Raw genomic sequence first — 24,532 nt, forward strand, 5'->3', positions numbered from 1 at the left:
TACCTTCTTACTGATGCACGGTCCTCAATTATTTAAAAGAATGGGCTCATTTTTTTGAGAAAATGTTTATTGTGATACACTGTATTTTTTTATTCTGTTTGAAACCATTTGAAATTTCACTTATTTCTTAGTTTGTATAAAGTTTTTCAAATAAGAACAGTTTTTTAGTGTAGCCTTTTACACTACTGAAAAAGAATAATTCAAAAACATTCTTCAACTTTACTTCCAGACGATCTACCTACTACCTAACCTATAGCAGCTAAATTGATTCTAATACAATTTCTGTTAACTGAATTTTAAAATAATTTTTTAAATCAATTAAATCATATACTCGTATGTATATTAGGGTGGGTCAAAAAAATCGAAATTCTTTGTTTTGATTTGGTACTCCGAAAAATCGATTGCTAGACCCCTCTAGAATATACACACCAAATACGAGCTCTTTACCTTAATGGGAAGGTCCTCCGCTTTTCAATTTTCCATTTTTACATCAAGCTTCTACTAAAAAAAAAAATAATTTTTTTATTAATTGACTTTTTAGCAAATTTCTTTTCATATTCTTGTAGGAAATTGAACGCTCTACAAAAAAAGCTTTATACACTTTTTTCGTTTATCTAACCGTTGAATAGATATTGGAGGTCCAAAAATCGAGAAAATCTTTAAAAATTCGTTTTTTGTTCTTAATTTTGTAACAAATTGAAAAATTATAATAATCAAACGCGCAAGACATATTCTTATTGGAAATTGATTGTTCCACAAAAAAGGTCTTATTAACTTTTTTCATTAATCTAACCATTCTAAAGATATTCGAGGTCAAAGTTAAAAAAAATTATAAAAACATTTTATATTTTTAAAAAATTTCCAATTCACTGAAACTTCATTATTTTCAAATTAGCAAGATATATTCTTGTAGGGGCTTAAACGTTCTACAAAAAATTCCTTGGAATCAAAGTGATTGCTTTAACCGTTTAGAAGATATTCGTATCCAAATCGCAATGCATAAGAAAACTATTGAAATCAGTGAGCATTGGTTTGGATACGAATATCTTCTAAACGGTTAAAGCAATCACTTTGATTCCAAGGAATTTTTTGTAGAACGTTTAAGCCCCTACAAGAATATATCTTGCTAATTTGAAAATAATGAAGTTTCAGTGAATTGGAAATTTTTTAAAAATATAAAATGTTTTTATAATTTTTTTTAACTTTGACCTCGAATATCTTTAGAATGGTTAGATTAATGAAAAAAGTTAATATGACCTTTTTTGTGGAACAATCAATTTCCAACAAGAATATGTCTTGCGCGTTTGATTATTATAATTTTTCAATTTGTTACAAAATTAAGAACAAAAAACGAATTTTTAAAGATTTTCTCGATTTTTGGACCTCAAATATCTATTCAACGGTTAGATAAACGAAAAAAGTGTAAAAGTTTTTTTTTGTAGAGCGTTCAATTTCCTACAAGAATATCAAAAAAAATTTGCTAAACAGTCAATTAATAAAAAAATTATTTTTTTTTAGTAGAAGCTTGATGTAAAAATGGAAAATTGAAAAGCGGAGGACCTTCCCATTAAGATAAAGAGCTCGTATTTGGTGTGTATATTCTAGAGGGGTATAGCAATCGATTTTTCGGAGTACCAAATCAAAACAAAGAATTTCGATTTTTTTGACCCACCCTAATGTATATGAAACATTTAAGCTAATTTGATGCACTAAAAACCCCTCATTCTTCATTAGGGGGTTCATTTAAGAGGCTTAAATGTTTGCTGCTTATTTTTAATTAACACGATGGAAAGTCAACCATCCGCACCATGTGATACATAGTTCAAGCACTTAATGCCATACACATTATATTCATGAGTAGGTTAGTTGAGTTGAGTTTCAGTTTCGCAGTTCGGCGAAGAAAGAGTTCTCGTGGTCGTGAGTATAATCATCATCACATCTCATACAAACTATATAATATGCACTTTATGTATGCATTAAATGTTGGCACAAATATTAAATGTTGATTATGTTTTGAATGAAAACACTCTCATTCTGCGAACATGAATTCATGTGATGGAAATAATAATATAATTTGCATATTTATGTCACATTGAAAATTCATCACAAATTAAGTGCGAGAGTTTTAAGTCAAAATTGTTGAAACTTCCACTTGAAGTGAAAATATAAATGTTAAATCATCCATAAATTGAGTATTTTTAAATATGTAGATTCAACAGGATGAATTGAAGAAATATTTATTTTAATTAATGATAGGGGAGAAGAAGGTACTTTTGAACACTTTTTAAGTTAATTGGAAATATTCTTTCAATTTAATATTTTAAATTCACGAGATCTTTTAAATATTTTAATAGTAAGTAATCATGACAACTTAAATGTAACAGAACGAATTTTTTTATTCAAAATAATTATTCCCTTTTATAAATTCTATTCCTTCCACACGTGTGGTGACCTTGATTACATGCTTGATCCTGTGGAACCCTTCGTGTTTTTATTTTAATTTAATCAGCAATGTAAATGTTTCTGGCTTGAGTGTTTTAATTATCAAGTCTTAAAATTATTTTACTAACAAATTGCTTTGTAGCTCACCTGCCAATTAATTTGGAAATATTGTTGTTTTTTTCAAAGAATTAGAAAAAATTCTAATTATTCATGACAGTAGCATATAATTCCACTTTATACGATAACAATAATTGTAATTGGTATATTGCGTGTCATTTTGAATTGTTCAAACACAAACTAATATTCGGGAAGTATAGTGAAACAAAATTTGGCACAGAGCTTTTTTTTAATTTTCATAGATAGAATATTTAAAGATTGCATAGTTCATTTCATAGTAAACATAATTTAAATATTTTTAATAGATCATCATTATTTTTCATGCAAATAAAATTTTTGTTTTGGGTAAGTTTGGCTTTTCAAAATGTTAAATTCAAGTTACAGAACAATTTTTTACTTGCCCTAATATAAAAAGTAAAGGAACAGAATACGTCTCATTCCATTTATGAATTATTGATATTGTCTCTAAGTACAGTTATTATGATTTTGATGTAACTGTTTGAAACTCCAGGTTTTTTTTTTTTTGTAATTATAAATTCCGCATTTTCTTTTTTAAACAAACGAATAAGTTTAGCACCTGAAAATGTCCCCAAGCATTTATTTAGAAGTGTTGCCTCATTCATGAACCATTATAAGTAGATACTACTCGTATTTATTGTTAAATATAAAATTGTCTTAATTACATATCACACGAGTTTTGATTTATCTGCACGAATGTGGATTGGAACACCTTTTTTCTTTTATTATATTTTTAGCACTGTTATTAAGGAAAATATTTTAAAATAAATATAATTTAAGTTTTCGTGTACAAAAACACAATACCTATGTATCAAATGATAGAGTTTTTTAAATTAATTTTAAGTCTTATATTACAGGGTAGCCTTTAATATAAAATAAAAAAAACTAAGAAAATCGCACTTGCTCTTATATGAAAAGATTCTTAGCTATTAGAAATTAAAATCAAGTATATAAATCTACATTGAATGAATTGTTTAAAAAAAAAAAATAAATAGTAGCTACTCAAACTCAGAATTTAGAAAAGACAATTACATAATTAAACAAAATTTAGGTACCTGTCTATTTTCAAAACTTTTCGTGATAAAATATAAATTTATCTTTCAAATCTTTTTGGCCATATTTCTTCATTTGCTTTGATTTCTTTTTGTGAACACAAATTTTTTTCCTTGAAATATTTGGTTCTCCCTAAAAATTTGATAAATTAGACCTCCAAACTTCTTTATTTTACTTTCAAATATTGAATAAATGTAAAAGAACTTTATATAGGTATAAAGGGTTTAGTATTTAATAATAATTTTTTTTTAGTGCACGATGAGAGTGTATTTTTATGTTGAATTTAATTGTATTCGAGACGAGTCATACATTTTTAGGTCGAACCGAGAGGCTTCCGGGCATATTTCGATTGTTTGAAAAATGACAAAAGGTTCTTAAAATTTTTTTTGAAAAGTCATTCCTCAATATTTTGAACATGCATACATAGCTTAATCAAAAATTGTAAGCCTTAAAAATATTTCTATTTAAATTTAATTTTTTTCAGAGAGAAAATTCGCAAAACACCCTGTTTACGAAAAAAAAAAATAAACTAAAAATGACAAACCCAAACAAAGTTTGATATGTACCGGCAAAGTCGCTAAGCAATTGAATTTTAGTTTTTTTTTTTTTGGTTGTGAATATTATTTTTGTCTATAATAATTGCCCACAAAGGACTTTCGCACTAATGACAGTCTGCACGCTCTAGTTTTAAATATTCATTTTATGTAGTAGAGTAGCTAAAAATAATTTTAGTTTTTACTTTTCTTATATTAGTGCTAAGGGAATATGAGTTTTTTTTTTAACATGAGTAGTTTAAGAATTCTGAATAATATGTTCTTTTTCATGGTGAACTAATTAGTGGTAACGTTTATATATGCGAAATGATATCTTGTCATTTTATTATTGCCTTCTACTTTAGGTAAGTTTCTTTTTTTTTTTTTTGAATATGGGATCATGAAATAATTATTTAGAAATGCAAACATTTTAGATGAGTGACATTTTGAAAAAAAAAAAGCTTTATAAAACATTTTTTTTTCGTATGTAGATAGATATTCAGAACCTGAAAAGAGGACTTGAAGCTTGTTTTAAAACAAAAAGAGGTTCAATAATGAGATGTTGGTTGAATATTTTTTCTTTGTAAAGTTTGAAATACTAATTGCATGCTTCTTTTGTGAACGTAACAACAATTTTAAAAGTTTTTATGTTAAGTTATGCATGTTTACATTAAAAACCAGTTACAGCATCAAAAACAAAAAAAAACTTAGCGGGTATTTGACATTTTTGACTATTTTCGGCACTCAAGCTTAAAAATTTGAATTAAAAATTTGAAAAAACAGAAACAAATCTCAACTACTGAATTCGATTGACATTCTAATGTGTGAGGTTAGTGGACAGTGGCGTACGTTGAGTTGCTGAGGCCCCGGGGCAGGACTAAATTTTGGGGCCCATTTGATATTTGGGTCCCATTTGATATAGAAAATAAGAAAAAATAAAAAAGTACGTAAACGCCCTACTCTTTTTTTTGGGTACCTGATGTAACATTCGTTGGTCGCTTAGATTATTCAAGTAATATTTTTTGAAGCTCTAAGATAATAGGTATATAATTTTTCTCTCAAAAAAGCTATTTATTTGTTTGGGGCCCCTGAGGTAATATTTTTTTGAGATGAAATAAATATATAGCTGGTCCCCGATTCATTATGCATTACACTGAAGGAAATATTTTGTCTCTCTTGTGTTCGAAGTCATTCATGTAAAACATCTGATCTTTTTGCTTCGATATACATACATACACATGTATAAAAAGTTGCCTTCTCTGCATTATCTCCATTCGGGGCCCTAAGGCGTGTCGGGGGCCCCGGGGCACTGCCCCGCTTGCCCCAATGGTGTGTACGCCCCTGTTAGTGGACTACCTTGAAATGTACTTTTTCAAATTCATACACACTTTATGAAGACAAAAAAGGGTAAATCGATATAATTATTACTATCCCTTGACAGAAACCTCGTAGAGTCATTAAAATTTCTAATGTCACAGGCATTTTATTTCCATGTAACCATTATAAGAATTTTTTTTAAATGTAAACTAGGCAAGCTTTTGCCTCTTTATTTATTAATTGAATTTCGCATTTCTAAAGCTTTTAAGACAATGGAATTCCCACAAGGCTTTTATGACAAAATCAAGTGACCCATATTTCAACTCACACACATTAGATGTTAGAGAGGAGCTAAAAAAAAAATATGATAAAATTCTCCAGAGAAAATAGTAATCTATTGTTTACCCAAAGAGCCTTACCTCTGCTTAGTTCCTTCCCCTCATCAATCTGGTATTCATTTTGTACAGGGGAGAAATGCAAATAAATATTATTAAGAAATTTACAACTTTTGGAATTCTTAAGGGGAATGAATTTTTTTACCCATAACTTTGTACAAATGTTTGCATAATAATTTCCAAAAGAAATTATTCTGATCCTTAAATGATTTTAAATGTATCATCTTCATCAGTTTAGTTGGAAATATGATATTTCAATGAGCGGATGCAGAGTGTTGTAGAAGTGAAAATAAAATCAATTTATTGTTTCTTCTGTTGATTGGATTGGAAGATGGATTTTATTATTTAATGGGAAACAAGATTAAATTAAAATTGAAAAGTTTTTAGTTTCCACTTGAGGATTTCTTTGAAATACTTTAATTAAAATGAGATTAAAAATTTGTTCAGAATAATATTATTGGAAATTTCTTACTGTGTAAAAGTACTTTAAATACGATTGTCTTATAGAGGAACGAAAAATGTATTTCTAAAATATCAAAACATCAATAGAAGACTCCGTACGAAAAAGCTCTCATAGTTCAAGTTGTTTATAGTTTTGAGCTATTCATAATGCTTCTGCTATTAAATCGAACCTATAAGTCGGTAGAAAAAGATGGTAGAGATGGAGTCTTATATAAATTTGCTCGAATGCAAATAAAACGGGTTTTATTTCAAGGATATAAGTTCATAGTGAATAGAAAAAGTACAAATATATTTTTTTTTTTCGATTTTCGAACACTTGAACACTTCACTCGCTCCTTAAAATTTTTGCTATGTTAATTTTGAACTTGGTGATTTAAAGCTTCTTTAAAATCAAAGCATTTAACATGTAAAATCCACCAGAGATGAGAACAGAGACATACCAATTTGCATACATTTTTCATATTATTTAGGTGTTACAAATTTAATTTAACGACCGTCAATTAGCATGCATTGAAATCTGAATAGCAAAATGTACCTTTTCATTTTGTTGGACCAGTTTTGAAAGTGGCTATTTTTGGCTGTAATATTTTTCAAAATCGGCTCCTTGCAACAAAAATATTCTGGCAACACTGCCAAGCCATTTATGGTACAAAAATTACATTTTCGAAAAAAATAGCTGAAAAAAATGCGTTTTTGAAAAAAAAAAAAAACTCCAAATGCATCGAGTGAGACATTAAAAGAGGCGACTATTTAAGCACTATTCTTAAATTAAACCCAAAACTTTGTCTAAATTCTGATTGCAGAGTTATTTGAAATCGAAATATCATTTTTTTACTATTTTCGGAGGGAGATATTTTCAAACTCAAGTTTGGAAATGAGTTTTAGTTCAAAGATATGAATTCATAGCGACTATTTAGGTACAAAAACTACACATAATAACATATTAAATTTTTATCGATTTTCGAAAAAAAAATCCTCCAAATCCATTGAGTGAGACATCAAAATAAAGGTCTCTTAAAGCACTATTCTTAAGTAAAACCTTAAACTTTCTTTGGGGTTTTGTTGCAAAGCTATCCAAATACCATTTTTTTTTTTCAATATTTTTGAAAGGAGATATTTTCGAACTCAATTCTCGAAACTAGGGTTAGTTCAAGGATATGAGTTTTTAGTAAGCAAGCTTTTTCATTCAGGTAGGAACAAAAATTACATACATACATGTTATATTCAAAAATTTATTATTTTTTTGATTTTCGAAAATAATGCCAAGGGATACCCTTGCAAAATTTTCGAAAAGAGATATTTTCGAACTCAAGTCTTGAAACGAATTTCAGTTCAAAGATATGAGTTTACAGTTAATAGTGTCCATTTAGGTACAAAAATTACAAATACATAATTGCAAATTCATTTTTTTTCGATTTTCGGATAAAAGAAAAGACAAATGGAAGGTCTTTTTTAGCACTATTCTTAAATAAAACTCAAAACTTTCTTTGAGGTCTGGTTGCAGAGTTATTTAAAATTTATTGTAGGTTTTCGAATAATTGAGAACTAATGCTGATAGAATGGAATATATCAATATCGCAAAAAAAAATCATTTAACATCAGTTTCTACGTGCAGAATAAAAGGGTAAAGCAGCCATGTTTTTTTTCCTCATAAAAAGCCTTAGGGTTAATTATTAAAAAAGAAGATATTTTTATTTACAAAAAAAAAATATTTTGAGAAAGTTTTTTATGATTTAAAAAAATACAATTTTCACAGCTTTACAAAAGCTATATCCTACTTAAGCAAAAACATGCACACATTTCTGACATCAAGATAAATGAACTTCCTCAACCACTTCAAATTCATCATCATCATTAAACAAATTATATACGCCATAAAAAGCATCTTCATAGATTTATCTTTAAATTTATTGCCGCACACATTTCACAACCACAATCGCCATCACCATCAGGTGAAGGTTAAATTCGACGTTTTAAATCAAGAAGAAAAAAAAATCGAAAGTCAAAAGAGAGCAAATAAATAACACACACAAACAAAGAAAAAATAAAAAGAAAGAAAATAAACAAACAAACACCAAATACAAAAGCACCTACTTTATTTCATGCTGCCCCATATTCAAACCCTTAAACCACCCATTATTGCATGCATAGAAAACATAGAAGATTCCAATCAAAAGTTGTTCAACTAAACGTTTCTAAATGGCCTCGCATAGGGGTGGCATCTTCTATAAAGCTATAATCAAACCATCCACATGCACTTGGCTTTCTGTTTGTAAATTTTGACGAGCAGTATTTTTTTTTATCGTCTAGTGTTTTGTATTCAACAAGTTGAACATTGGTATCAACATTTCTATATTGATCCCTTTTAACTTTATTGTTTGATAACTATCAAAGTCTTTTAAAAATATATCGTCACACATAAAAATTTAACCCACCTTTCGAAGTGTCAACTATTACACTTCGTTCGTCAGGCATTTTCGGACAAGCTGCTTTGTTGAGGGCCCGGAAATGGATACCACAGAAAAAAAGTATTTAATCCTCTCGGTCAATAAACTGAATCTCTCCCTTTTGTGGCTCTTCCTTCCCTTTTTTTTTTCTTCACTGTATTTTTCTTTTTCTTCTGTTATCAGTCGTTTTTATGAGTAATCGAATTGAGTCAGAGTAATTTCCCTTCCAATATTTATACGAATGTCACTTTTTGCAGCCCAGTTAAGAAGCACTTTAGAAATAAATAATTTATTCTACTACGACTTTGTAAGGATATACATTTGTCTATCTATAAGTTCGTTCGTTCGTTCGTTTTCCAATGAAACTCCTTATTAAATGATTAATATTTTATTAAAAGCACCAACAAGCGATTTATCTATAGATAATAATGCACACGCTATTTAGAATAACTTTTCCACAACAACAAAGATATACAAAATAATAAATACTTCGTTTTGATAGAATCAAAACAAAAAAAAATTCGATGTAAAATATTTTTTTCTAACTACACCGCGTCACAGACAAAATTTATTTCACTTGATTAGTTGGAAAAATAAATGGTGACATTTGGTTTTGAGGTTAAAATGTTCTTTGCAAACGTCTACTACGTTCACTCGTCCTAAAGGAACTAAATATTTTTATTTCACCAGAGTGCACATCGCAGGAAAATCTTTTATATGTACGCTGTTCGTTGTTCCTTGAACAAAAAACACTTGTTTCATCAGGATAAAATATCCGTGTCCTGATTTTGCGCATTTGGTACGCATTTCAATAAAGGTGACCACATCAAAATGGTATTTAAAGAAGTCCGAAATGAATACAAACTTTTTTTAAAACGTACATTTTTTTATTTTTTAAAGTTTTCTTTTTATAAATAATTAATTAAATTCATAATAAATTGATAGAATTCAAATCTACTGTGTTATTTATTTTAAAGAAAATATGAAATAAAAAAGTAGGTGAACAAAGTTGTGTACTGAAAGTTTGTTTGGTTTATTTTTAATTTAAAATTTTCGAGCGAATTCTAAAATCAGCGCTGTGTAAACTCACAGCTAATTAGGTTATGTGGCAAATCAATTTTCCTAAACACAATTTTGTCTTGGAACATTAAAGCATAAGGTAGTTAGTAAAAAATCAACTGTTAAATCGATTTGTTGGATTCTCTCGATTTTGATATACACTTCCACATTCATTCATAAAATTAACAAGTTTTTGTTTCCACTATTATTTAGTTTGAGCCAAAAAAAAGACTTAAAAAACTTTAAATAAATATTTTAAATCTAATGCTTTTTTTTTACATAGGTTAGGTAGGTTTTAGGAGAATTTACATTTTTACAAAAAAAAAAAAAAAAAACAATACAATTATAGGTAAAAAAAACCTTAATTTTAAACAAGTTTTCAAATGGTCTTATTGGAATCGTAAGAGAATTAATTTTAAAAATGTAATATAGTTTTACGGTAAATAAAATGCCCTCGAAGGCCAAGGTGGAGTAGGGATTTTATTTAATCCAGAGTCTCTGGAATGAAAGCCAATTGCATTATATACTAATAAGAGACTGTTGATATGTTATTTAAAGTCATTTAAGTAGCAACGCACATGAGGATCTCCCATTCAAAGACTTCTGATTAAAAAGTTACGTATACACCGTAGTGAACTTCTTCATTGGCACTTAACAATGGGTTGTAATGAAAAAAAAATTATTCTCGATCTACAACGAACACTGAGACGAGAAAGTCAGATAAAGTTATTGGAACACTTACATAGATTGGAATGAAATGAAATTAAAATAAAAAAAAAAAAAAACAACAAATATATTTAAAAAAGCAAGCTCCTTCAAAGATCCTCCCAAAACAAATTAATGAAAAAGATCCTAATGAAAGACCAATAACATATTCAGTTTATTAATACGGTTTTATTGAAAAGAAACCGATTTTCACATAAAATAAATAGTTTCAATAAACTATAGTTCTAAAACTGTCACTTTTTCACATTTTGGTCGTGCTTTTTTCACTTTTTCTTAAGAAAATAGCTTTTTGATCTTTTTCTAAATTCGCCTCTATTTACCCTTCTCAAATTTAAACTTTTTTTAAAATCCCGAATACTCATACTTTTAAATTAAATTTTTCTATAACATAGTTTCTTACGCCTCTAAAAGTTGCCAAATATAAATATATCAAATTCAAAATAAAATATTTTTGAAAAAAATAAAACAAACTTCTGTCCTTAAAAAAAACTCATATAGTTGTTGCTTGAACGATGAAGAATAACTTTAACATAACTTTTGCTTGTTTCCTGAAAGTTGAAAAGTCCCTTCTTACAAAGGTTAATACTTTTAAAGGCTCTGGGCTTCTTTTCTTAGGTTTAACTGGTTTAACCGTGAGTGAAAATGTCACCAAATTGCATTTTATTACGTTTAAAGAGAGAGTTCATCATTTGTCTTTTGGCTCTATCTACAAAAATACTTAATCCGCCTTCAGGTCTATATTGTATATTTGATAACAAAGTGAAATTTTACTAACATTACAACTACTTAAATCAAAAGCGAAAAACTTCGATTTCAATAAGCTTTTGGGTTTAGTTACAGGGTAAAGTTTTTCCCCTATTTGTTATTATATTTACCTAAACAAATAACTGTTTGCTGAAATTGAATAGGTACATATGGCCACCTCAATTTGTGCGATACAAAAAAAAAAGCTTATATAGTAACCGTATTTGATAAGAAAGCTCCTTAAATAGAATTTGTGACGCGCGGGAAATTCACTGTTTAAGGATTCTGCTTCAATTTAAATACTATATACAACAAAATCGAGAGAGAGAGATTGTGTGTGAGGGTGTTTTACTTTTTCAACATTATCAATGTATTAGTTTGGAATTCTTGAAAATGTAGGACACATTCAGGACTTCGTCGGCTGATTTCTGGATTTAAAAATACGATAAGAGTGCAAAATTGCTTATGAGACGTTGATGTTGATGCTTCTTCTAGGTAGTAGTGTATATAGGGTTGATGCATTGTATTGTAAGAGTTTTTGAAGTTTCGAATGATGTCATTGAACAAAATAAAAAAAAAAAAATCTTTATATGACGTCGTTATATTGTTCTCATTAAGTTTGAGGTTTTCTTAAGAACTACGCTTGCTGTTGCATTCTCTTGCTTTCTTTGAATATCTTTTGTTGCTATATTGATTTGATGTTGAGTCTGATGAAATAATTGACACATTTTGATTTACGATAGATAAGTTGAATTGTTATTATCCCTTTAATGTTGATTAAACCAATTAAAATGACACGTTCGAAACGTCATTGGTGTTGGAAGTTTTCGTCGTCACTCTAGGAGAAAATGGGTTTGGTATGACATGAGTTTGCACATATTAACGTACACATATGTATGTATTTTAGTGAAAGGACATTTTAGTAATCAATCATTTCGAAAAGGACTTGTTGTTTACTAGTAAATATGGTCAAATGGGTCAAATAATGTTAAGTTAGAAACACGCTACTTGTAGGCCTATGGGTGGTACAGATGATCCATCAATATTGCTAAATGTTTGCGAAACAAGTTGGATATATACAATATGTACATATTTAATAGCAATTTGACAAGAAGTTAAGTGAATTTCAGAATAATAAATTAAAGACCTGGCCTTAGATAAGTTAACTTTAAAAAAAAAAAAAAAATTTATAGTATAGATTTTTAAGAAGATAGCAGGATTACAAACTTTTATATAAAAGAGAAATCAATTCAAAATTTATAGTTTTTTTTTTTTCAGTGACACCGAATTTTAACAGAACTGATATTCCTTCAATACAACAACATCACAGAAAAAGAGTGTGTCTACTCGTGGTACTTGCCACATGCCACATGCACTTGTAGCACAATTCATGCAACATGGTACTTGCCACATGCCACATGCAACTTGCGACAAGAAACATGCAGCTTGCCACGTTTTGTGTGTTTTTTTACCGTACTGCGGCGTACTGCATTTTTAAATACTAAAGTACTACCAACTCTAAAGGTGAAACGACAGCCCTGCTGCCCAATTATCTTGGAGATGGCGATCGCGTCATAATCCCTTTGGCATTCTTGTCAAAAAACCAAATTTTCATACCCACCGTCCCATAAAAAGTATGGCTTCAAAAAATACACAAAAGAATTTTTTACTTGCGATACAGGTTCGATATACATTATAAAGTTATGACACAGTACAAAAAAAGTGGGTCCCAAAAGTCCGTCTGTCTACCTGTCTGTCTGTATAAGGAGTTACAGTCTAAACGAAAGGACCGATTCACTTCGTTTTTTTGGAGACTTTCCAGAGCGGTTAGTTCAGTAACAATTTGCATGGGAAACAACAACAAATGATTACAAATGAGAATTTTTTTTTTAAACTTATACATTTTTTATCCTTTAACAATAAAGGATTATAATAATAAATAAAAGTAATCGTTTGTTGTTGTTTAAATAATAAAATGTTTACTCAATAAAATACTGAGTACTAATAAAACACGGCTATTAATGTTTATAATCACGGTCACAGGGTGACCATTTTTTCGAGTGTCCGATCTAAATAAGGAATCATTAAATAAACAATTTAACCCTTAAAATCTGTTCCATGTCAATAAAATAATAAATATATAATCCTTTTCCAGTGTAGCCTGCTGTATAGTAAAATAAAAAACATGGTGTTTAAATAATGACATAATTACTAGAATTAACTTCAACAGATTACTTCCCTCAGTCGCCATTTGAAAATTTCAAGTTAAAATTAGAATTAAATACAAAAATATCCACAAACAGAGAACACAATTATAGACACACAGGCTACTTTGAATTATAAATGTCAACATATGGGTCGAAAATCTAAATCATGTTGATGATGAATTTGCACTAAATAAACAACACATTATTTAAAAATGTATGCTTTTGAAAGGTTTTGACAAGGGTTCCATTGTGAGAGTAACCCTTATGTAACTCTGAATGACCAATTACATCATGTGAAAGGTCACTGAGTGGTTTGTAAAGGTGAAACTGTTTCATTATTTGGACGACAGAAAATCTCTTATCAATGTTCACTGTGGTGTATGTGTAACATTTTTTTTTTCTCAAAATCTTTAACATTGTGAAACCGTTTCCAGCCGTTTACAAATAATTTAAAACATTTGAGAGGAATGAAGTATGCAATCATATACATTTTTTTGACATTGACGGTGCACAACAGTTTTATGTTTTCGATTTATTTGATACAAAACAAGTCATTCTCGTTCAAATTATTGACTTTAACTTTAATTTTTCAGCTAAATGAAGTCTTTTGTTTAATTTTTTTTGCAAAACCAATATCTGCTAACGGTTATTTTAAAATTTAACAAGCAACAATAAATAAACATCCTTCCAACTCATAACATTAAACTAAAAATTCATATCAAAATCATTAAATTTTTTATTTGGAAACCCAAATATCTTTTAACACAATTTATTCTAATCTAAAATTTATTTTGTTTTTACCACAAACTTTTGTGGGTCATTCGTTTTTGTTATATTCCCAAACATCCTTCTCACAATACGTTATTGAGAGCAATTCACACGTTCAACCACAAAAACAGAAACAAATAATAAATTTATTTCACAAAACATTACCAAAACATGATTAGAAAATATTGTCTTCCAAAATAAAATTCTATATATTCGATTTGGCATTGAACCAAAACGAATGGACTTTTGTTTCAAATAATTTATTGCCATTTCTGACACTTTGATCCTTTTAATCAGGCGGCAAATAGTGTAGAAAAGGGATAACCAAAATAAAACCCAAAACAAAAATTGAAAATTCCAATGCTACGGATATCCGGTGTAATGCTGTTAAACACAAATACACTGAAAATAATAAATTTCGTAAAATTACGAAAATTGTTTCATACACTACATTTTCGTTGGCCCAACGAAACTTTCGTTGGCTCAACGAAAATATGTAATTTTTCGTAATATGAAAACCTTCATCAATTAATGAAAACGTTTCATACACTTTTTCTCCCTTTTTAGTGCCAAAAAATCCAATTCAATGAAAAGATTCATCAATTAACGAAAAATTTCATACTCATTTTGAAGAACAAAAATAAGAACTTTTTCGTTACTTTATCAAAGTTTTAATTAAGTAACGAAAAAATTCATTAACTTATGAAATTCAACATTAACTAACGAAAATCTTCATAAGCTTATGAAAATTCTTCATATACTAATGAAATATTACATTGGCTTATGAAAAAATACATCAGTTAACGAAAAAATATCGTTGCCGGGTGCATTTCTGTTTTATGGACTAAAAATTTAATCTTGCTGGATATAGTTCACATTAGGTTTTTGTTTAAAAATCTATGTAAGTTGAGCTGAATATAAAAAATATTTGCGTTTTGACAAGGTGTCTCACGGATAAGTCAAGTGATGATTCCAAGTGAGCTCTACCGGGTCGAAACGCCAATTTTTTGTTTGGACTGTTAATAATTTAACAAGGCCAATAAATATATACCTGCTATAATCTTAAAAAAAAATTATTAACACAACGAAAAGTTTCGTTAGCTAACGAATATTTTTTCGTAATTTAATTGAAATATTCATAAAATTTACGAAAAAATTCGTTAGCTAACGAAAGTTCTTTCATCAATTAATCAAAAAATACATAAAAATATCACCGTGTTTAATTAAATTTTACGTTAATTGATGAAAAACTTTCGTAAAGTGATGTAAAAATTCATTAATTCGCGATCGAAAATTTTAATGAAAAATTTCATTAAAATACGACAGTTTTCGTTAGTTGATGAAGTTCTTCATTAACGTATGAAAGCCATTTCGTTGAGCCAATTAAATTTTTCACCGGCTGAAAATTAATTAAATTTTCGTTGGCTCAACGAATTTTTTCGTTGTATTTACGTAAGGATTTGGTTCAGTGTACACACACATTTTGTTCGATTTTTTGCATCGGAAAAAAGAAATCCATGTGTAGAAACTGAACTGGCGACAATGTTTGGACGGATTTTGGTGGCTGCTGAACTATAAATGCTGACACAAACATGCAAAAAAATAAAAAACAATAACAACAACTTTTAGCTCTTCTTGGTCAGTAGGATGTGAAATCGAATTTATGGGCCAATTTCATGTGCAATCGGAATATCTTTTGTTTTTTTTTTTACTTGTTTTGTTGTTTTTTATTGGGCCGAATTGATTTCTCATTTTAATTAAAAACTCCCAATGGGGATTTATTTGTTTTTTCATTGAATATAGGCGAATGTTTCACTTATACTGATTCAATTTTGAAAAGCTTGCATTTTATTTAATAGGTATGCATGGTACACGGTATTTGTTTGATGAAAAGTTTCATTTTTAATAAAATTTTTTATTGTAAATTAAAATTGAACAATTTTTTTGTAAACAATAATAATTTTGTTAACAATGTAGGTACCAATACCCCACATACGCCACAATGACCCAATTTTATACTAGTATAGTAGAACAGGTATTCTATTCTTGCAAATTAATTATAAGCACACACAATTGTTGAGAGTTGGCAGGACCTAACTATACCTTGGTCCTTTTTGGGGTGTGGTGCCACAAAATTTATTTTATAAGTAAATTATTATTCTAAACATTCTGATATCGAAGGAAAGTTTACTAAACAGTTTGTATTTTAATAACTTTTGCAAATTGTTCGCAAATATAAAAATTAAGAAACATTTCAAAACAATGTTTTTAAGGATTTTTTAAGAAACTTTCAATTTTTTTTTTTTAATCAATGAATTTGTTTGAAACATTGTTTTTATTTGTCCATTAATATTTCTTTTTTAATGGCATATGGACTTTTTTTTGAAAATTTTGAAAACTGAAAATTTTGTTTGTTTTTAATGACTCTGAAAATTTTCAAAAAAGAAATTCTAAAAATTCTTTGTTGTGCAGGGTTTTTATTTAAAATTACCAACATCGGAAGAGCCAATTGCGAGTTTATAGGCCACACAAACTTAACAAACACTCTTTTATATATAAGATTATATAAATGTACACTGAGGGAAAAAACGCAACATAAAATGTTCAACGTTGATTAAATGTTGAAAAAATTAACATGAAACTTCTTCAAAATAAAATTAAAACAACGTAAGAAATTTTTTTTTTTTTTTTTTTTTTTTTCACCCCCTATGAGTTGACCTTGTCGTGGTGGGGGTGCTTATCGTGGGATCCTCCAGCAATCCAGTTGCAGGATCTCACCACAAACATAACTCAAAAATAACCTCAATGTTAGAAAACTTGAAAAACAAAAACATGGAAAAAGCTAACGAAGATATAAAAAATCGAACGGGGATATACGTTCAAGTGTCGGCAGGTGTCGCGACTGCCGGCGAGGGCTTGGCCTCGAAAGAGGCTAAGTCGCCAGTGACAAAAGTTAGCTCGGCGGAAATAAAGAAAAACGCTGACAAAAAGAAAAGTAAAGGTGAGTCGACCTCAGCCTCCAGAAAGACTGCAAAGTGCAAAACTGGAAGCCGGCGAACAACCACCAATACAAACCCTGCTACCTTGGTAGCTCCCACTAGTGGAAGTACGGCTGTCTCTTACAGTACTACTGACACCCCAAGCACTAATGTAGATAATTCTACGGGCCCTGAAGGGGATGCTATGACTGAAAAACGGACCGTCTCTTACGAATCCACCCTCAGTCAAAGCAAACCCCTTCAGAACACGTTGGTTACTCCACTCCCTGACGGAAGTAAGGCTGTCTCTTACAGTCATGCTTCCGCCGAGGAACACAGTAACAGAATTGCTACTCCAAACTCAGGAATAGTTAACTCTGTGGGTCCGGAAGGGGATGTCTTGACCAGTAAAACGTCTGTCTCTTACAGTCTCACCTCTAGTCAAGACAGACCTCTTCCTGACCCTAAAAGTGCTCAAATCCGCAGCGGCAGTGTAGCTGTCTCTCATAGTTCCACCTCCGCTGGAGAGGAAAGCAAAAGAGCGTCCCGTAATGACATAAGGAACGCAAAGGGGATCTATAGAGCACTAAGGTTGATACCAATAGCCGAACGGTCCCCAGAGCAATCCAGCAAGTTAGAATGGGCAAAAGCTATTCTCAGCAAAAGATTGACCAGCAGCGACTTAACGTCAAAGCGACAAAGGTCTGTTGAGGATTCCGTCTCGGAATCTAAAAGACAAAAAGTGCATAATTCCAGCACTCACACTAGGAAAGACCTGTCCTTTAGTGACGTTCTTAAGGACAAGTCTATCCTTGCAGTTATCGATAGAAGTAATGTCGATGGCATGATCTCTTTTGACCGTTGGACGATGGTCTCAAACAAACTGCAGATCTCCTACTGGACTCTCATGATGGAGAACCCGGGTGAGCCTGCAGTTGTTGAGGACGCGGGATGGCACCAAGGCCGCGTCAAGCTCGTCGCATTCGGTGACAAGAGATCATGCGATCTATATAAGCTTGCTATCAGCAGACTAGAGGGGCTATGGCCTGATGCCAAGCTAGAGGTTGTGGCAAAGGAAGGCATTCCTTGCAGACCTAGAGCTCGCATCAGTATCCCAGCTGAGCTAGCCTGCAAAGATACTGTGCTCAAAATGATCCAGTTTGGAAATCCATCCCTACCCACTCACGACTGGAAAGTCGCAAAGCTGGAAGAGCCAACGGGCCCTTATAGATCGGCAATAATTGTCATCAATAAGGAGTCGTTGACTCCCCTAGCTGCGAACCAAAGTCAGATAAGGTTTGGATGGACTTCTACAACCTTAAAGATCTATAAAAAAGATGAGGAGAGTGCAAAAGATGCACCTCCATCACTTCCGGCACCTGAGGTTCCCTCCTTAGAAGAAGACATTGCCTTAAATATCAATCCTCCATCTCCATCAATGGAGGTTGATACGCCGGTAATCTCCCCAACTGAGGAGGTCCCCTCGGGCTCTAAAACGCCAGCCATAATGGCTCCAATACCAGATAACTCCGATGTTGAGATGGAAACAGAGGAATATCTCAACAAGATTCTACTCAGTGAAGATGAACTCCTACGTTCATCTTCTGAGTCAGAATCCGAAGACCTCGACCTTACGGTGGTGGGGGCTGATCTGACTAACAGTAGCATTCATGCTCCAGTTAGTTCAGATTAACCTTCACCACTCCAAGCAGGCTTCGGCCTCCCTTCTTCTCCGAATCCACAAGAATGGGGAAGACGTGGTGCTGGTCCAGGAACCATGGATCTGCAAGTCCATGGTTCAGGGACTCAGGACTCCTGGGTACAACTTGCTATATGCATCGGACAAAGGTGACCCCAGATCATGCATATTAGCAAGAAGTAATACTAATGTATATTTACTCCCTAATTACAGCGATCGAGATGTAACCGCGGTCAGACTGCAAACTGACCAAGGAACACTCTGGATTGCGTCGGCATATCTCGGCCATGACCAACTCGGCCCTCTCCCTGGCGAAAAACTACGGAGACTTGTAGCCGATGCTGAAAGGCAAAAGATCTGCCTCATAATTGGTTGCGATGCAAACGCCCATCACACGGTCTGGGGAAGTACCGACATAAATGATAGAGGTGAGTCACTTTTTGATTTTATTTTGAGTACTAACCTGATAGTAAGTAATACTGGCAATGAACCAACATTCGTTACCAGAAACCGACAAGAAGTACTAGACATTACTCTTGTCTCCGATTCGATTCATCAAAGGATCTTAAATTGGAAAGTATCTGAAGAACACTCGTTCTCTGATCATAGATACATCCAATTTAGTCTTAACGATGTGACTACTAAACAGTTAGCATTCCGAAACTATCGCAAAACTAACTGGCAAAAATACAGGGAAACTCTGACAAGCTTACTTAAACCTGAACTTCTAAGTTATCCCTCAAATACAATCGATCTCGACAACAAAGTCAATGATCTCACTTCTGCCCTTAACCTATCAATGAATAACTCCTGCCCACTCATACAAGTAAGAGGAAAGCAGAAGCCACACTGGTGGAACTCAGGGCTAGAACCGCACAGAAAAGCTTGTAGAAAACTCTTCAATCTCGCCAAATCCACTAGAGATGTTTCAGACTGGGACCTATACAAAGAATCCCTGAAAGTCTACAAAAAACAGCTAAGAAAATGTAAAACATCTTCTTGGAGAAATTTCTGTGAAAAAATAGAAGACTCTTCAGAAGCCTCTAGATTAAGAAAAATTCTCTCAACAAACCCTTTAATGCCCAGTGCCTTGAAAACAAATAACGGGGCCTGGACCAACTCCTGTGAAGAATCACTCAATTTGCTACTAGATACTCATTTTCCAAGTAGCTCAAACATTATAAACAGAGTCGACCCATCAGGGCCAGACACAAATTCAAAAAACAATCTTGGTCTGATTACAAGAGAGAAGCTAAAGTGGGCCATCAACGCCTTCAAACCATACAAATCCGCTGGACCGGATGGTATAATACCAGCCGAACTTCAAATGGCATCAGATATTCTAATTCCCATCTTAGAGATAATTCTGAATGGATGTGTAAAATTGAAACACATCCCTGCCCTATGGAGAGAAGTTAAAGTTGTATTTATACCCAAAGCAGGCAAATTCTCTCATGTCAATCCGAAAGACCTCCGACCTATCAGCCTATCATCATTCCTTCTTAAAACCTTAGAACGAATGATTGATATCCACTTGCGTAATGTCATAGATCCCAATCTTATATCTACAGCACAACACGCTTATTGTAAAGGGAAATCGGTTGAAACAGCACTACATACTGTAGTGCGCACTATTGAATATTCCCTCCATCATAAAGAGTTCACCTTAGTTGCATTTCTTGATATTGAAGGCGCGTTCAACAACGTCAGCAACATAGCAATCACAAATGCACTGAAGAACCTTAAAGTAGATAGCTCACTGAGCGAGCTAATAGACCTTATGCTGAAAAGCAGAATTATTAACTCAACTCTAGGAGATTTCTCAGCAAGAAGATCTGTTAGTAGAGGTACACCACAAGGAGGGGTACTCTCCCCACTCCTGTGGTTAATGAACTACTAGTCGGTCTAGAAGTAGATGGATTCAAAGTGATTGCATACGCTGACGACGTCGCCATTGCCATATCAGGAAAACATCTCCATACTATAATAGAACTAATGCAAACTGCTCTAAATAAGCTACTAAAATGGGCAACAAACTGTGGATTGGGGGTAAATCCTCAAAAAACAGAACTTGTCCTCTTTACAAAGAAATATAAAATTCCACAACTAGACCCCCCCTCTATTAATGGTGTTCCACTTAATTTTGCCAGCGAAGCCAAATACCTGGGTCTTATTTTGGATAGCAAATTAAACTGGAAAACCAACATACAAGAAAGAATAAGAAAAGCCACAGTGGCACTCTTTTCTTGCAAAAAAGCTATAGGGAATAAATGGGGACTATCTCCTAAAATAACTCATTGGCTATACACTGCAGTCATCAGACCTATTCTCACTTACGGGGTAGCAGTTTGGTGGACTGCTCTGGAAAAAGTAACATATCGAGACAAGTTAAGCAAAGTCCAACGTTCAGCCTGCATGTGCATCAGCGGAGCTCTCCGTTCGACACCTTCCGCCGCTCTTGATATATTACTCAATCTTCCACCCATAGATATATTCAGCAAGCAGGTGGCCGCGAGCACTGCTATTCGACTCCAAGCCATCTCTCAATGGACCAATAACTCTATTGGCCACACAAATATTCTGAATTCATTCGGATCAATCCACAGTCACTCCGACTACACCACCCCACAATTGGTTTTCGGCAATAATTATGAAGTCACCATCCCAAATAGATCAGAATGGGACAATGCCGAGTTTCTAAGAGATGATTCAATTCATTTCTATACAGATGGTTCTAAAACCAATGACGGAGTGGGTGGCGGGGTTTACTCCGATAGACCTAATGTTAGTCTCTCCTTCCGTCTCCCTAATCACTGCAGCGTGTTCCAAGCGGAAATAATGGCGATTAAAGAAGTACTGACTTGGCTCAAAGAAAACGTGATATCTACATCGGATATCCGCATCTTCTCTGATAGCCAGGCCGCCCTTAAATCGTTAGCTTCGGTTTCCACAAACTCCGTTACTGCCCGCGACTGTCGATCATCTCTCATGGAGATGTCAGAACAGTTTAACATTCACCTTTTCTGGGTGCCGGGTCACAGAGATATTCTGGGAAACTGTGAAGCAGACGAACTCGCCAGAAATGGAACTCTAATACCAATTTTACCCAATAAGGCAAATATTGGTATACCAATCGCAACTCATGCTGAAGCAAGAAGCTATAGAGGCAACAAACATACGATGGTCAAACATTATAACTTGCCAAACGACCAAGTAGATCTGGCCTAGGCTAGATCCAAAACGTTCAAAAAATTTGTTGTCTCTAAGCAGATTGCATATCAGCTCTGTAATAGGTGTCTTAACAGGACACTGTCTCATAGGTAGACACGCCATAAGACTTGGCGTAATCTCTAACGACTTCTGTAGAAGTTGCCTTGATGAGGAAGAAGAAGAAACAATCCAACATCTTCTCTGCTCATGTCCTGCCCTTTCCAGTAGACGTAAAAAATACCTGGAAAAATATTTCTTAGAAGATACCAGTGAGCTAATCAATACTGACATCTTCAACCTTCACCGCTTTATTAAAAGCTCCAACTGGTTTAATTAGTGAGGAATTTCCTCACAAAATCATGGTATCACAACGGACCAATAAATGGTCTAAGTGTGTCAGTTGTTTTCCTGACAGCCATTTCTACCTAACCTAACCTAAGAAATTTTTTTATTTTTGTCGGACTTCAGCTTTTGTTGCATTTTATCACTCTTATTTTCAACAGTGAGATAGCAGATAGCACGTTGGTAAATCATTCGCCTAGTAACCCAAGAGTTGTAGGTTAAATCCCCAGCGGCTGCCAATTTTTTCTATTTTTTTTAATAAATTGATGCTTTTTTTTAAAAGTTGAAACAATTTTGATTTAAAGATGTTTTATAACGGTAAACCTTTTTAAACTAACGATATTCTACTTTGATTATAAAATTTTGGTCTTCAACGCAAAATCATTCCGAAAAATAGTTGAAAAATAGTAGTTTTCGTTGATTTTAAGTTGTTTATAATTTAAATTGCATTCATATTGAATCAGTAGTTTGGCAGAAAATCAGATTTGAAAAAATGGTTGTATAGCACAGTTTATAGTACGGGTAAAAAAATATAGCTACCTACTATGAAATTTTGACAAGTTCAAGAAAATTCATTTTCACCGTTGTGGAATCGGAAAAGGCAGTGAAGATAAACTTTTTTTCGTGAATACACATAAAAACTCAGTCTTGTTTAATTGGGCCCCAGGTCAGGACATCACCCTTAATGCAATTTGCAACTATCAATTGATAGTACATAAAAATCAAATTTCGATATCTATTACGAATTCATAAAAGTTTCAAAAACAGAAATCGATGCTTTCCGTTATTAAATGAAATATAATTGGAATAATAAAGTAAAAATTTGACCAAATTTCAGTATTTGTCAAATTTAAATTGATATTTGACAACCCTCCATATACGTGTTTATGGCAGTAAAAACTGCGTTGCCTTCCAAACGCACGTTGCCTTCCAAGCCACTGTAATTCGAAATCCTGTAATCCTTATTATAGTTGTCATGGCCAAAGCAATCGCTTCAATGCCTGGCTATCTTTAAGTGTATAGATATATTTTGAAACTGAGGTGAAATTTTTTCCAAGTATTCTGCACACTTCCATAATTTTTCCTGGGCTATAGGTCTTTCTTCAATATATTCTAAATCGTACTAGTCGACGCGACGTTTCGGGTATGCTTATACCCTTCTTCAGGACTAATATTCATGTTAAATATATTAAATATATGTTAACCACTAAGGTTTCTAAATTTCTTGGAAATTTTGTTTTTAAATTTTAAAATTTCAAAAGTCTTGAAAAAGACTTTCGTTTTATCAAAATTTCAAAAAAAAAAAGTAAAATTTATTTTACTGAAAAAAGTCACAAAAGGAGGAATTAATTATTCAGCTCGAAACATACTAGCAAAGGATTTTGAAATTTTAGGAGATTTATGAAAAACATGCGCATCAACCTCACACTCGATCCAATTGAACCACAAGTAAAAAATGCATACTTCGAGTCGCACTCGACGGCAAGCTGATCATACAATTTTGAACAATTATTAAGATAAGGACACTGAGGGCAATAAAAACTTAAAATAAGCGAAAACCACGTTGATTCAACTATTTTTCGGAATGATTTTACTTTGAAGACGAAAATTTTAAAATCTAAGTAGAACATCGTTAGTTTGAAGTGGTTTGACGTTTTAAACATCTTGAAATCAAAATTGTTTCAACTTTGAACAAAAGCATCAATTTATAAAAAAAAAAGAAACAAATTGGCAGCCACTGGGGATCGAACCTACAGCTCTTGGGTCACTGGAATGCCGTAAAGCGTGGGTATCAGGTACATATCTGAAGGTACTTAATTTCTTGTACCACGTTTCTGGGAATCTTTTGATGTTGATGCAACATTTGTTTCTTCAAATGGACATGGTATTTTTTCACCTATTTTAAAAGTTTACTTGAAAATTGACAAAAATAGAAAAAACACTGAAACAGTACATGGCTCTACCAACACAAATACAAAATTAAACATCAAAATATCACAAAAAATAAATAAAAT

The 24,532-nt window shown here is 32.2% G+C and overlaps 1 protein-coding gene and 1 long non-coding RNA gene across 8 annotated transcripts in view; one reads left to right on the forward strand and one right to left on the reverse strand.

The window, feature by feature from the left end:
- The window catches only part of LOC129908310 (band 7 protein AGAP004871), a 63,210-nt gene that overhangs the window by 29,552 nt on the left and 9,126 nt on the right, over positions 1-24,532 (reverse strand). For 2 of the 7 annotated variants that reach the window (XM_055984724.1, XM_055984723.1), the window contains exon 1: positions 8,773-9,460. The exons of 4 other annotated variants lie outside the window; for them this stretch is intronic. In XM_055984724.1, the coding sequence (XP_055840699.1) occupies positions 8,773-8,812 (40 nt within the window). In that variant the 5' untranslated portion in view covers positions 8,813-9,460. Of the gene's footprint in view, positions 1-8,772; positions 9,462-24,532 lie in introns of those variants that run through there. One more of the 7 variants, XM_055984722.1, reaches the window with a different exon arrangement.
- LOC129908313 (uncharacterized) overlaps positions 1-24,532 on the forward strand; it is a 93,115-nt gene that overhangs the window by 16,233 nt on the left and 52,350 nt on the right. The gene's annotated exons all lie outside the window — the stretch shown is intronic.

The sequence above is a fragment of the Episyrphus balteatus genome, chromosome 2 (genome assembly GCF_945859705.1).
Source record: "Episyrphus balteatus chromosome 2, idEpiBalt1.1, whole genome shotgun sequence".
NCBI classification, from domain to species: Eukaryota; Metazoa; Arthropoda; class Insecta; order Diptera; family Syrphidae; genus Episyrphus; species Episyrphus balteatus.